This window comes from Cariama cristata, unplaced genomic scaffold (assembly GCF_000690535.1).
Source record: "Cariama cristata isolate BGI_N322 unplaced genomic scaffold, ASM69053v1 scaffold31230, whole genome shotgun sequence".
Classification (NCBI taxonomy): domain Eukaryota; kingdom Metazoa; phylum Chordata; class Aves; order Cariamiformes; family Cariamidae; genus Cariama; species Cariama cristata.
This window is the reverse complement of record NW_009596836.1, coordinates 1-14,053: the sequence shown is the minus strand read 5'-3', so window position 1 is coordinate 14,053 and position 14,053 is coordinate 1. Positions and strand designations below refer to the sequence as shown.

The 14,053-nt window shown below is 36.7% G+C and overlaps 1 protein-coding gene across 1 annotated transcript in view; it reads right to left on the bottom strand.

Annotated features, from left to right (window-relative positions):
- Nucleotides 1-13,201, bottom strand: part of LOC104167429 (PHD finger protein 20-like protein 1) — a 21,571-nt gene extending 8,370 nt beyond the window's left edge. The window contains exons 1-4 of the mRNA XM_009707683.1: nucleotides 13,101-13,201; nucleotides 4,566-4,737; nucleotides 4,328-4,412; nucleotides 3,454-3,542 (exon numbers count right to left, since the gene is read on the bottom strand). Of these exons, the coding sequence (XP_009705985.1) occupies nucleotides 3,454-3,542; nucleotides 4,328-4,412; nucleotides 4,566-4,737; nucleotides 13,101-13,183 (429 nt within the window). The 5' untranslated portion in view covers nucleotides 13,184-13,201. The remainder of the gene's footprint in view (nucleotides 1-3,453; nucleotides 3,543-4,327; nucleotides 4,413-4,565; nucleotides 4,738-13,100) is intronic.
- Nucleotides 13,202-14,053: the final 852 nt, after the last annotated feature.

The window sequence follows — 14,053 nt, the reverse complement described above, 5'->3', positions numbered from 1 at the left end:
CTACTTTTCCCTCATGTTCTGACATCATCCCTCTATTGGCTGTGGTTTTGTAACTCTGCACCAGTTACTCTGCACCATCCAGCCTGATTTCCCACCTCCCACAGTATCTCACCCCAGTGAGTTTCTCTTTTACATTTACTTTTAGGGGTGGGGTGGGGAAAAAAGTGTATTTCCTTCATTTTTATTCTACTAAAATTCATCTTTCAAATAAGCTGGGAAAATTGACAGGAGAGAAGTAATGGGACACTGTAGTTAGAAGACAAAACATTATTTATCACTACTGAGGAAAACTGTCATTATGCTGATTAGATTCACTAAATCAAAGCACAGGAAATTGCACGATCAAGAAATACATTAGTAGAAATTACCCAACAGCTTTACACGTCAATTGGCTAACACACTTGTATTTTAAAATATTCCTTTGTGTAACCTGAAACCTGCAACAGTGGGACGGCAAAACCAAAACCATTTCTAAAATCCAACCCTTGCGCCAACAGCAGAATTCACACACACATCGTTTTCCCTTCACCTGCCTACAACCACCACCTTTTTGCTTCTCTACAGTACTAGAGATTCAGATGTTTTTCCTCTCCTGACACATCACAACTCCCAACTCCCACACATTCATACATACCCATACATAAAACAGCATCAAGCTATTGACTGGCTGATTCCACATCAAGCCTGAATTCCTTACCCTCACCTTTCGGTTCTAAACAGTCTGGCCCACCTACATCTTGGCTCACATTGTCTCCTGTCACATCTTTTTTCCTCTGTCCCAATCGCAAATCCATGCTTTTTCCTCAGCTTCCTCTTCCTTTGTGCCAAGTCCCCTCCCTCTCCTTCAAAACCCTCCTCAAAACTCACTTCTTTTGGTTCGATTTCCGTCACTAATCTCAGCTCCGGCGCTATCTGCTCCCTCTCGCGCGCCTAATTACATCGAAGATAAAACAAAAAACATGAAACAGAAAAAGTAAGTTATCCGAATACTTCATATGTGCTCTCACAAGAGCAGTCTCAATATCCCCATCTTTTTTTATTTTCTCTCTGTACTATGTTAGTCACATTTCTGTGTGATTTCAATTAACTTGCGCTTATCTGCAGAGCAACCTAACCTATTGTCTCATTGCATTGAACTACACAAGTATTTTCTACTCTTTAAAAATTTTGCCTTTCTGCCCTCACAGCTGAGTCTTATTAAAACACACTTCTGTTGCAACTCAAAAATAGTTCGAGTGTTTACTTTAAGTGTCTTCCTTTAAGACATGCTAAGCTCAAATCAAAGAATTAACTAGTCTGTATCTCTCTTTCTCCATGTAATTCAAATTCTGCATGCTTAGCACACACCTAAATAGATCTTACACTTGTTAAATTTGCTGGTGCACTAGAACTTAAAAGTATCTTAAGCTTACACTCCACACTTGAAATGTATTTTTCTCTCTGGAAACACACAAAAAAAACAAGTCATAGGTTTAAATTAAGCGTGAAGTGTTGGATCTGCCAGCTCCACTATCTTTCAAATCAAAGTATAGTATAGGCATTTTTTTGTTTTATATAATTTTTAGTAAATGTCTTCTTATAAAATGAATAATGCAAAAAAGCAAAAACATCTATTTGAGTACTAGGCCTATATGAAGCTCAGCTTCAGATAACTGATTTTCGAACTAAATATTAGATCATATTTTTATTCTTAAATACCACAAAAATACTCTGAAAAACATTTTCTATAGCACAATGATGTAGGAGATGTTGCAGAAAAAAAATATCTTTGCCTTTAAAAGCTAGAGAACTTTATGCCTATCTCTAATTTTGCAAAAATGAAATGCTACAACTAGTATCAATTAGCATTATAGAAAGCATAAGGCGTTGTTCTTGCTGCAAGACAACTTCAAAATTCTAAATCCATCTCAGAAAGTGTAAATTTGGCCCCCTTATTCTTTCTCAAGACTTCACTGAAGCCACCTACATTCAGCCCCTGAGATGCATGAGACTGACACTATAACTCTCAACTATTGAGAAAAATTAGAAATAATAAATGAGCTGGACTGCACCAAGCATGACTGGACATCAAAATGGTTGCTAAGAAATGGTTCTCCTACTTTTTTTTAAAGCTGAAAATGCCTGTGGCCTAAGAGTAGTAACTCAAGATTAGACACAACACAGCTCCCTAGAAAAAGCAAGGATAGAGTAAGGGACTTCTTTACATTGTCACAGAAGGGCTATTTCAGTTCAATCACAACCATATTACCCAAGTTTTCCTTTTATTGAAGTAAAAGGAAATACTCTAGCTTCCTAACTTACTGTCATACTGAAAGTATTGTTTGAAATATTATATACTGGCTCAACAGAGTTATTGTAAGACTGCAGCAAGAAGCCAGTGTTAGTGTGACTATGGTTTTCAGTTTAATCTCTTTAAGGAAACATAGTTTAAATAGTGCAGTGCTGCCTGCATGAAGTTCCAATGTTCTTTGCATAGATGATCAACCCTAGTAATACAGCTACCTGTAACCTGGAGGGTAGGATATAGAAATGTTTTCAAGCCAATTTGCTTATCCATCTGCTCTTGTCACAATATGGATGGTTAAAACAGTAATTATGAAATACCTGAATTTTGTTTGCCTAGTTAGGAGGAGTATTCCGAAGAAATCTGAGAGCAAGTAAGTGCAGTTTTTTTTCACATTTCTTGACTCTAGAGTCTCAAATAGTTTCAGTGGAATAACTTCTCATTAACTATGAAAATACAGTTACCATGCAAGATAAATGCAATGGTATTTCCATTGAAAGTATGTAGCAGTTCTCAATGTTGTTTTCTTTTTGCAAGTAAAGATATGCCCAATGACTAAATCACGTCCTCTACTTCACAGCCTCCCTCAACTTCTACTCAGCATCTCTTCTTTAACAGCAACTGGACATTATCAGAGATAAACAAGTATTTATCTGTCTGAATCTACAAAAGTTCTGATACAAGGGAGAAAACCCCCACAGAACAGTCAAGTTAATAAGAACATGTGGGCAAAAAGCTACCACAGTAGCAAACCAAAGAGATAGGGTGGAGGGTGGGGAAGGGAGAGAAAAAATAAATAAATAAAATTATCAATCAGCAGCACAGACTACTGAGAAGCTAAAGCCTTTTCCTGAAAGGACACCAGAGGAAAACGTCTCTGGATGCCTCTGGTTTTGTAAACTCTGCAAGACAAAACTCTGGGAACAGATTAGTCAGCAATGGAGTGTACAGCAGCTAGGCATTTCAGATAGAGGCAAGACTACTTGAGCAGCACACTCTGGGGCATCATCCACAAAACTGGTGAAGCAAGGCAGTGCAGGACCTAGAATAAAGACTGTAATCTAAAACTAGTTGTGCTAGATGACATTTTTACTATCTCAAGATATGAAAAAAACCCACCTAAAAAATCTATATAAAACCTAACAAAGAGATACCTGAAATATTCTTACCTGCCCTTTTGCATCCTCTGGCATAGATTTGATATGCATCCTCTTAAGACATCGAATAACACCATCATAGAACTGTACTGTGAATGTTCCTAGAAAAGGATTGATGTAATCACTATGAGTAGTTAAGAAACAAACACACCTTGTTACTATGAAAGCTTTAGCAAAATGTTTTATAGGCTATATGAACAAAGTAACCAAGTGTTACCTACAGTCAGGATCGAGAATTTTAAGAAAAAATAAATTATAGCCTCAATGAAACCCTGCTTTTATATTGTTGCTTTTTGTCCACTTTGGACAATTTCAAGCATGTTTAAGCTATTGTGTTACTTCTGCTCATAATTCATTGAAAGATTTATTTAAGCAGCCACAATAGAGAAACAATTCAATTCACAATCAAATCTTCGTTTGCTTTAAACTACAGTAAGAACTTCAACTTCTACTTATGTTCATTAGAAATATCACCTCATCATGAAGTATTGCATCTAAGGTGCTCCTTTATTTCCCCATTTCCATTGTTTTTCTTCAATAAAGAGAACTTTAGAGAAATCTACCATTCCCAAAACAATTACAAAAATTTAAATATATCATTAGCCCAAATCAATAATTGTACAAAATATTCATAACAGTGTGCACAGGATATTCTGCTCATCACTGAGGAAACATGAAGTACCTTTTTTTCCCAAGAGAAATCCAATTTTCTAATTTCACACAGAAAAAAGATGAACCTCTTATTAAATTCGATAGAATAGAAACATTTTCACTTAATATTGAGGCAATGAGGAAAACTTTACAGGCATGTCACTTTAAGCAGACTACAGATATAGCATAGCATATAGAAACACTTCTTACCAATGGATCATACATGAATACATACCCTCCTTATTAATTGCTTCAATCTTTGCAGGGTAATATCGACAGTCTGTCCAACGAGCTAGGACTTCTTCTCCAGGTTTAAAATCCTATTTTATACAAATTTAGTCATTAATATTTTAATTATTTAGATTTTTTCCTAAAAAGAATTAAACATTATGTGCTAGAGAGATTTAATGTAGGAAAACAAGTAGGACAGTTTACAAAAAAAGAGTCAAAGACAAAATAAATATGCCACTTACAACAAATTCTTCATCATCTTTCAGCCCTTCTTTCCTTAATGCTGGTCGCTCCAAGGGTCGCAACCTATTGCTGTCCCAGTAAATCCACTCATCATAGCGATGACTCCAACGTTCAAAATGGACCAACATCTTCCCCTCCTCATAATCTATCTTCTCAATACGAGATGGATACCTTGAACGATAAATGTAAATTGATAAGTCTCAAAGCTTGTTCAAAGATTTGAGGTTTGGTTTGTTTTTTTTGCATTCAACAGTGCTTATATCACGATTCAGAAAGTACTGAAAAATCTCCAAATCTGAAAAAGACGAAGTTACTAAATTGACAGCAGGATAACATTTAGTTTAAGAGTTATCTATACACATCAGTGATATGTCATCAGCTTCATCCTAGTCAGATGATTATACACAAATTTAAACCTCAAACTCCCAGACCAAAACTGCCTGAAATTGGCATTAGAAGTTAGTGCTTATCAGTTTTAAAACCTGTGTTTCTCTAAAGTAAAATCCTGTAAGAGTTCTCACTTGCTTGGGAATGGAAAGGATATAAAATAGTTTTAGGAGTATATTCATTACCTCTGTCATATGAGATGTTTCATCACACTATACCATTGATTCCAGACAAATCTGAGCAACTAATCAAACCCAGAAGTCAACAGAACATTCTTATTTAATCTAAGTCACTTACCAATTTATAGATCAGCTTCCATGACTTCACTGCCATTAAATTCAATTCACAGTAACTATTTTTTAGCAGTCATCTCTCTAACTCCACATGCTCTTAAATAAATATGTAAGTCTTAACTAACACATGGATTTTACTCTCAGCAAACACTGCATGTGCTCAGTAGAACTAACCAGGACTGAGCTGCAACCAGATCAAGTCTTGGGCATCTAATTTTGGGTGTGGTATAGATATAGTTTAGGAGTCACAAAGGTTGAGATCACGTTTGCCGGGAAAAATGGCAAATTTCTCTAACTTCGGCAATTATGATTCATTCTTACTATTTCTGTTTCACCGAAGTGATGTATTTCACAAAATTGTAGTAGGGGAACAAGGCACAAACTGGTTTTATCACACTACTTCCTCCACCAAAATTATGAGAGTCCAGTACTTCCACTGTATAAAATGCAGAGAAAATTGGAGGAGTAAGGCAGAATTCATCCCCTTTTGCCCTTCAAAACAGTATTGAAATGGATTCAAAAATGCAAAGAGTCTCCTAATAAAAAAGTTAATTATATCATCAAATTTTCTCCAGAGTTTATATTAAAGATGGTCTAAAGTTAATAAAACATGTATTGAAAAGAAAGACCACAGTAAAAGGACAGCTGTCTTTCACTGTCATTAAGAGGCAACCTGTTTTTCTAACAAAGTGCTACTGTGGAGCAACAGTAAGAGAGCAGAGCTTGAGCAACCAATATCCAGTCCTACTGCAAATTCCATCAGATAGAAATGCAACTGACATATGCAGGAACCCTGTCAACATTTTCAATTTTGAATACTTTCTCTCCAAAATACTGATGGTGGTGATAAAGGAGCCTTTATCACTATGATCTATAAGTTCACAGGAAGTACAGGTTTTCCTTACTTCCTGGTGACTAGAATAGGGCATTAAAACAAAAGGTGTCAGTCTTAATTTGATCCTTCATTTCTCCAGTCGTACTTCTTCAGCTGTATTGATGCATACAGCTTCCCAACATTTAAGTATCTCAGGAGTTGTTGAATAAGAAAAACGCTCTCTGATTTTCTAGGTTACTACTTCAGCTATATTGCACCCTCGCATCAGAATGTGCAGATAGTCCAGCCTCTAGTTGCATTTCTCTCATCCATACATTTCAGAATCTCTCCAATTTAGAGACAAGGATGTCGTATGGGACAGTGTCAAATGCTTTGCACAAGTCTAGGTAGATGATGTCAGTCGTTCCTCCCTTATCCACCAACGCTGTAACCCCGTCATAGGAGTCCACCAAATTTCTCAGGCACAATTTGCCCTTAGTAAAGCCATGTTCGCTGTCACCAGTCACCTCCTTATTTTCCAAGTACCTTAGCATAGTTTTCAGGAGGATCTGCTCCATGATCTTGCCAGGCACAGAGGTGAGACTGACTGGGTGGTAGTTCCCTGGGTCTTCTTTTTTTTTCTTTTTAAAAATGGGGGTTATGTTTCCCCTTTTCCAGTCAGCAGAAACTTCCCCAGACTGCCACAACTTCTCAAATATGACTTCTTATAATTAGACACCAAATGTCAGAATAAGCAGGAAGAGTAGTAAAGCAGAGGAAAAAGTAAAGTTACTGTTACTACAGTAAATGTGTGAATAACTATGTTACCTAAAAGAGTTTGAAACAGAAGTAAAGCATGACATAGAAAGCATTTAACAGAGGAAAGGAAGGAAAAACATAAGAAAAGCAAGAGGACAGGAAGCTCACTTTGTAGTAGTCAAAAATGAGAGCTTGTGCACAGCCACCGAAGCTGCAGTAGTGAAATGGAAGACAAGAACGACAGTGCTCTTTCTCACTACACTGTCAGAAATTTCAGTTTTATCACGTGCCAGCTAGGTAGTACTGCAAAGCTATGGTTATTTTACAAAATTCTGGGATCATCAGTCAAAAGACAGAATTCTCCTTTCCCTATGCATCTACAATGCAAATACTCAGTTCCCATTATGGTGCTATCCTATAGCAGTTCCATTGCTACATTTTTATTGCTGTCACGGCTGGTAGCTTTTACTGGTCATCATCATCAAAGTCACCATTCCACGCACTGTGTACATGAGACAACAGAAGGGATAAACTGGCAAAACATGGTACACTGTTCTGGAAAGAGAAGACTAAGTAAAAGGGGGAAGTAAAATACAGAGTATGGTTTAGAGACAAATATATAAAAATGAAGATAGTTTTAAGGAAAATTCAGTGAGCCAAGAATCAAGACATTAATATATATGGAGGAAAAAAATAAAAGAACAAAGCTAGCCTAAGTTAATAATAAAAGATATGCAAAATATTAAGTCTCATTAGGGATCACCCAACAGACAAAATGCAGCACCTCATTAATCATCAGTTAATTTCTCTTTGATAAACACAATTTCTGCTATCAAAGTCTTTTTAAAATGTCATTATCAGCTCTGAATCAAAGTCCATGATACTGGTTTTGCACAGTTAAATCTTATAGTAATCACATCATCACATAATGGCTTTATTCCAATAATTTGTTTCTTCAATGTATGCTAAGACAGTGGTTGCAAGATGAATAGAGCCAAAACCTGCATTCAATGCCAATCCTCAGAGATGGAAGATGTAGCAAATTTCTGAACTACTCAAGCTATATACAATTGGTTATCAGGCAACCCAAAAATAACTTTGTATCCATTTAGCAACAAACTATTACCCTCAGTAACCAATAAATTTAGCCACACAATGGAACACAAATATGTATAAACAGTAATATTTCACAACACAGATCCCACAGTGGAAAAGAGTTGAGTACACGTATTGCAGAATTTACTATTGCAAATTTTTCACTGCATAGAAACATTTTTCTGGTGTTACAGTTTTGCTACTTTTACTGAAAAGAATCCATTTCATAAATTGTAAAATTATACAAATATTTCATAGGCAAGTTTGTATTTCCTGCTATTAAAACATAAAATGGTAACAAATTTTTTAATCCGATTTTTAAAGAATTTTAGTAACAATGCATATAGGAAAGCTCTTACTATGGTTGAGAGCAATGCTTACATTTTTTCTGTAGAAGGAAGATTAATATGAAGATGGTTACACCTCATACACGTGAGAAATTTTATGCAGAAGTTCCTTCCATCACAAAGCTACAAGTAGGCACTATGAAGAAGGACTACAAAGGGGAATGCAAACATCACTCTTTACAGTACTGAAGTGTAATGACATAAGGCCCAAACAATGTTCCAGTCAGGTTAATTCTCCCCATTCGCCCCCAGCAAGTACTCCACACTAGGGGATCAGAATGGATTTGGTACACAAACAGATTTCCCAACATTTGTTCAGCACAAACCAGAAAAACATGCTCTAAAAAATTGAGGAGAGAGCTTTCACTTTTCACAGAAAAAACCAAAAACAGACCACCACACTCCAGTTCAATAATGAAAGTGTTCTTTCTGTGGGAAGAAACACTAACTTGCAAATTTTGGGTGTGTTTTTTTAAATAGCATGCTGGAAATAATATTTAATAAACTCAAATAAAGCCTCATCCAAATTTCAGGGGGTTTTGTTCTTGTTTTTAAAGAGAGAACAGGAGAACTGTTGTTAGCTGACCGTATCTGCCCAGTTTACAAACTGCATGCTGTCAGGTTCCAGTGATTCCAACACATAAGAATTACGCACCATTTTTGTAAAGTTGCAAAATTTCATACGGCTTACAAAATTTACACTATGAAGCACTGGTCAGACAACAATAATGCTCCAATGTTCATATAGGATAAATTAATGGGAAACTTCAAGTTTTCATTTCCTGACAGTATAAAAAAAAAAAAAACCCACACCACAAAACATTTTCTCCAACGCACTCAACACACATTAATGACCACACAGACAGTATTTTTCATTTTTACATCATTATCTTCATTTTTGCCCTTCAAAAGTGACCAAAAAGTGGTCAATTGCCCTGTGAGATGGGACAACAGTTATTTCAAACCGTAAAAAAGGATGTAAAAACATTAGTAAATTTGCCCAAGCTTGCACCTACAAAGTCTAGAAACAGACACATCCCTCCTGCCTTCACAATAATGGTATAAAAAGTCTTTCCTTCTACCTCATAAAGGATATAACCCAAATACCCTCCATTCTGACTTCTCCACAAATATATTCTCCTGGTATCTGCAAAATCTGCAGTCACCTACTTCTAACTCCCCACTTCTTATTATATACATTGTATTGTATCAATATAAAGCAGATTATTCACAGTCGTTTCAAATACCTGGCTGTCAAGTAACCCAGTCAACTGAAATCTAAAGTAAGGACTGTACAAAGCAAGATTTCCCAAAGTCTTACAGGGAAAAGCTTCCTCCTTTCCTCAGGGGAAAAAAAAAAATCCATCCAGATAATCAAATATACTAAGTCAAAGTGCTGTTGTTCTGATAATTAACTTATTTCAGTGAGCTGTTTCCATTCCAGAACTGCAACAAGGGCCACATATCTATACTCCCTTCATTACCTAACGTTTAGTTTTGATCAAGCAGATTAATAAAGACTATAGTCTCAGAAAAAAAAACGGATTGTTTTTTTCAAAGCAAAATCTGGCACTTACAGAACAACCAGTAGAAAGCCAGAGCCACAAAAGACACAAGAAAACAGAAAAAAAAAAGATGAGATGCATTTCTAAATACATCAACTTTGCAAAGACTGTGCCCTACTTGTGGGAGCTCACAGTTTAAGAACCAGTCTTAGACATGGGCACGCACTTGCAGATGTGTGCAGTTTTACTGCTATTTCATTTTTTTTGTGAGAGGCACGGAGGGGGGGAGGTGCACACGTATCAGTTTTTGTATGAGATCATAGGATACTTCACGTTGGAAGGGACTTCAGAAAGCCTGTAGTCCAACCTCCCACTCAAAGCAGGGTCAGCTATGAGATCTGACCAGGTTTTCCAAAGTTTTATCCAGCCCAGTCTTGAAAACCTCCAGTGTTGGAGACTCCACAAACTCTTTGGGCAACCTAATCCACTGCTTGACTGTCCCATGGGGAAAAAGATTCTCCTTGTACCTAGCCTGAATCTCTCTTGTTTCAATTTGTGCCCATTGTCTCCTGTCCTCCAACCACGCACTACTGTGGAGAGCCTGACTAAGTCTTCTTGGGGACATCCCCGCTGGTACTGGAAGGCTGCTAGTGGGTCTGCAGAAGCCTTCTCCAAGCTAAACAAGCCCAGTTTCCTTGCCCTCTCCTCATAGGTCGTACACTCCAGGCCCCTGATCACCTTGTATATATTTAATAATTTTTAATTGTCAGTCAATCCTATCTCATTTACTATTTTCTGACAGAGGATCACATTGATTTTGATTACTGCTGCATTTCATAGTTTGCTTTAGTGAATTTAAATTTAACAAGTGGTACGAATTCATTACGTAAGGTGACCTCCCCTGCAACAGTGTACTGTTGCACTTGATAAAGAAGCAATTGCAGTTACCTCCACAATAAAGCAAAAATAAACACACTCATTGACAGCCTGTGTTTGCTGATCAGTTTGACCAGACTTTCTTCTACTCAGTAATCATACATGCCAGATGATACCAGTGACCCAAATGCTGTCTGCAAAAAATTCCTCATTTAAAAGTACGGGGGTTTTAAGCAACAAAAAGTCAAGGCACACAATACCCTCTCCAAAGTTTACAGAATTCAAACAGAACACCAGATTCCATGAGATTAATTTCAGCAACTACTACACATATGAAAATCTAAGACCTGCAGAAGTGCCTCAGAAAGCAAAAGCATAGTTTACTATGTTTTTTCCCATTCTCTAGAAGCCTTTCTTGATTAACATTTTAACTGGTCGTGAACACTGGATCTTTACATGACAGCAGGCTTTCAGAAAAATGGAGAAAAAAATTAAAACCCTTTCAAAGGCTATTTTTCAGCAAGTGTTCTTAATTTGTCACTTGGAAAAAGAGTGAGCTAAGCAATACAACTGCTCTTCAATTTTGGTTTTGTTAAAAATATAAAGAGATTTCGTGTAAGTTGAGCAACTTTATTTTCTTTGAAGTATGTATTTCTGCATGCAGATGAAGGGAATGCCTATGGCTTATATACAGAAAGAAATTAAAAAACATCCACCACCCCCTTATGCAACAGAAAGTTAAGAAAAACAATCACATGGACTATTATTCTGGCCCATGTCACCCTAATAATAACACAACGGTAGGTTTTCTCTAACAAGCTCTTTGGTTATGTATTTCAAATAAAATAATATTCATATAAGAGTCCTGTTTTCAGTGTTGCTATAACTGCAAAATTTTCATATTAACTTTCTGGTCCTGTATATGGCACCACAAAAATTTACATACATATAAACTTGACCTGTTCTACCTGGCGGTCCAGATGATGAATCAGTTCCTAGAAAGTTCAGGATAAATTCTGTTCTGCCTGCAAATACCAAGCAACTCAGCTGCAGAGCTTGTGACATGGCCTATGCCTGACGAGGCCGAACCTAGACAAGTACTCCAGAACTCACATGTGACCCTTCCCTCTGAAAAGGCTGGGCAGATCCCATACAAACTATACACTGGATATTCAGTGATCTTTTTTTGACACAATTAAGCTGAAGCTATTTTTACATATTAACTTCTGTTATCTAGTTACATTAACCAATTACCTCTAGTCACAGAAGATGCTATAAAAAGTTCTATTAAAATTATTTCATTTTTATAACACTATTCAGTTTCATGATCTTGGCATTCAGTTATAGAATCAGTATGTTGAAAACCAACTCTACAGCAACAGATTAGAATAAGAACTGTTCTGTAAACCATATTTTCCTTTAGATATCATTTATTAAAACAAACATTTTTGCTGTAATTAAAATCAAAGTTCTATAGATAAAAAGTTTAACCCAACTTTTCAAACAGAGTATATAACTACAGGAGTAAACATGTAAATAATATATAGACTTCTCTATCACATGACCCGGAGTTAAGAGGATCAGATATTTACCTGAACACACTTAGCTCTCTAGGAATGCAACAGAAAAGCAGGCACAGGCCTCTAAATTTCCTGGTCCCAATTAATCATAGAGCTGCCAAGAAAAAACTTCTGGGTAGATGCATCAAATTCCTCTGTCATCTACTTTAACAAAACCAAAGATTTTTCAAACTGAAATAGCATGGCCAGCATACATCATGAAATCAGCCCACTTGTATTAATAAAATTTTGACTAACCATTTATTTCAAAAGAACAGCTCCTTTCACAGCACACATGCTGTATAGCATGGTGCTTGTGCCCATGAATTTCCATTGAAGAGTCTTGACTCTTAACTCACGATATAACTGGTGGTTGCAGAGTCACAGTTTTAAGCACTTCATTCCTCCAACTCTTTGATACAAATACAATTGTACTTGCCTATTCCATGAACTCTGATTAAGGATGTTTTCTTTTTTAAAAATCAGTTTTATGAATCTATGAAGTGTGATAACTGAACACAAAGAAAATTCGCTTGCATGCCTTCAAACTAAAACAAAGAAGTCTTTAGTCTCAAGTTTGCTGCATTAACACACCGAACATCTCACACATGACACTGCATTCCACACTACTGTGGAAATGCTCTTTGCTTACTACGGCTTCACAAGCAACTGAAAGCAAACAAACGAAAACCTGTAGAAAAGTTTAGTTTGATTTTGGAAGAGAGAGTATTTTCCTAAAAGCTAACAGTTTTAACAGACAACTTATGTGGAAATTCATAAAGTTCACATGTGAAACAGTCAATTAAAAGGTGCATTAAGTTTTATAATTAGACATCAAAACATACAATATACATGAAATAATTACGCTTTTAGTAAATACTGCACATTGTCTTCCGTACCATTTTTGTAAATAGTCCAGTGCCTCCAAACGAGCACCAATCTCAAATGTGATTCCAGGACGATTTGGAGGCTTTTTACTCATCTTGATATATTCTTTTTCACTACCTTTGGAGGAAAAAAGAAAGCCGTATTAAAACACATAATGTTGCCTAAAACATGTCACTGACAGCAAATATATTCCATAGTGTGGAAAAAGATGTGACACTTCTATCTTGACTTTCCATTAACTGCTTAGTTTTCAGAAGTACAGTCAAGGCCCAAAGAAAGTATTAAAAAAAATTCACGTATTTTTATTCAGATTTCTTTCACATCCAAAAGAAAAAAGTCATCAACCTCAAATCAATAAAAAAAAAAAATAAAAATCTGGTGTTCATCTCTGGAACTGTACTACACTGTAATTCTTTGACATCCTTTTGGAGTATAATTTTAAGAGTTACCTAGAGTCAATGTGTATTCTCTCCTCTGGTGTGGAAAAGGTCAAAACCAAGAAAAATTTACCTTGCCAAGAACCGAAATTTAAAGATAAACATACCTAAAGGACAAGTAAAACGAAATTAGAAAAAAAAAAATAAACAAACAAAAAAGCCATCTTCAGCCTTTCTATGCACTCTCGAGCCTCATTCATGGCACTAAGTAAGTTTCATTCACAAGTGCCTTGTAATGTTTGTTCAGTAATTCAGTCACTATCAAAAAATCACTTCTCTGGCCAACTACTATCGCTATTACCCCGACTTTCTGATGTACTACCTTTATCATCCCGACGCACAGAGTGGCTTGCCGTTGGGGCCGCAGGCGCCTGCTGCATGCCTACTGAAGACCAAGGATGCCAGGCTGCAGGGCCAAAGCCTCCTCAGTCCGGACCGCAAGAGGAGCGGCATCTGGACCCCAGTTTTTAAGCGGGGTTCCCCTGCCAACGCTGGGATCGCGATGCGGGGCAGCTGCCTCGGAGGCG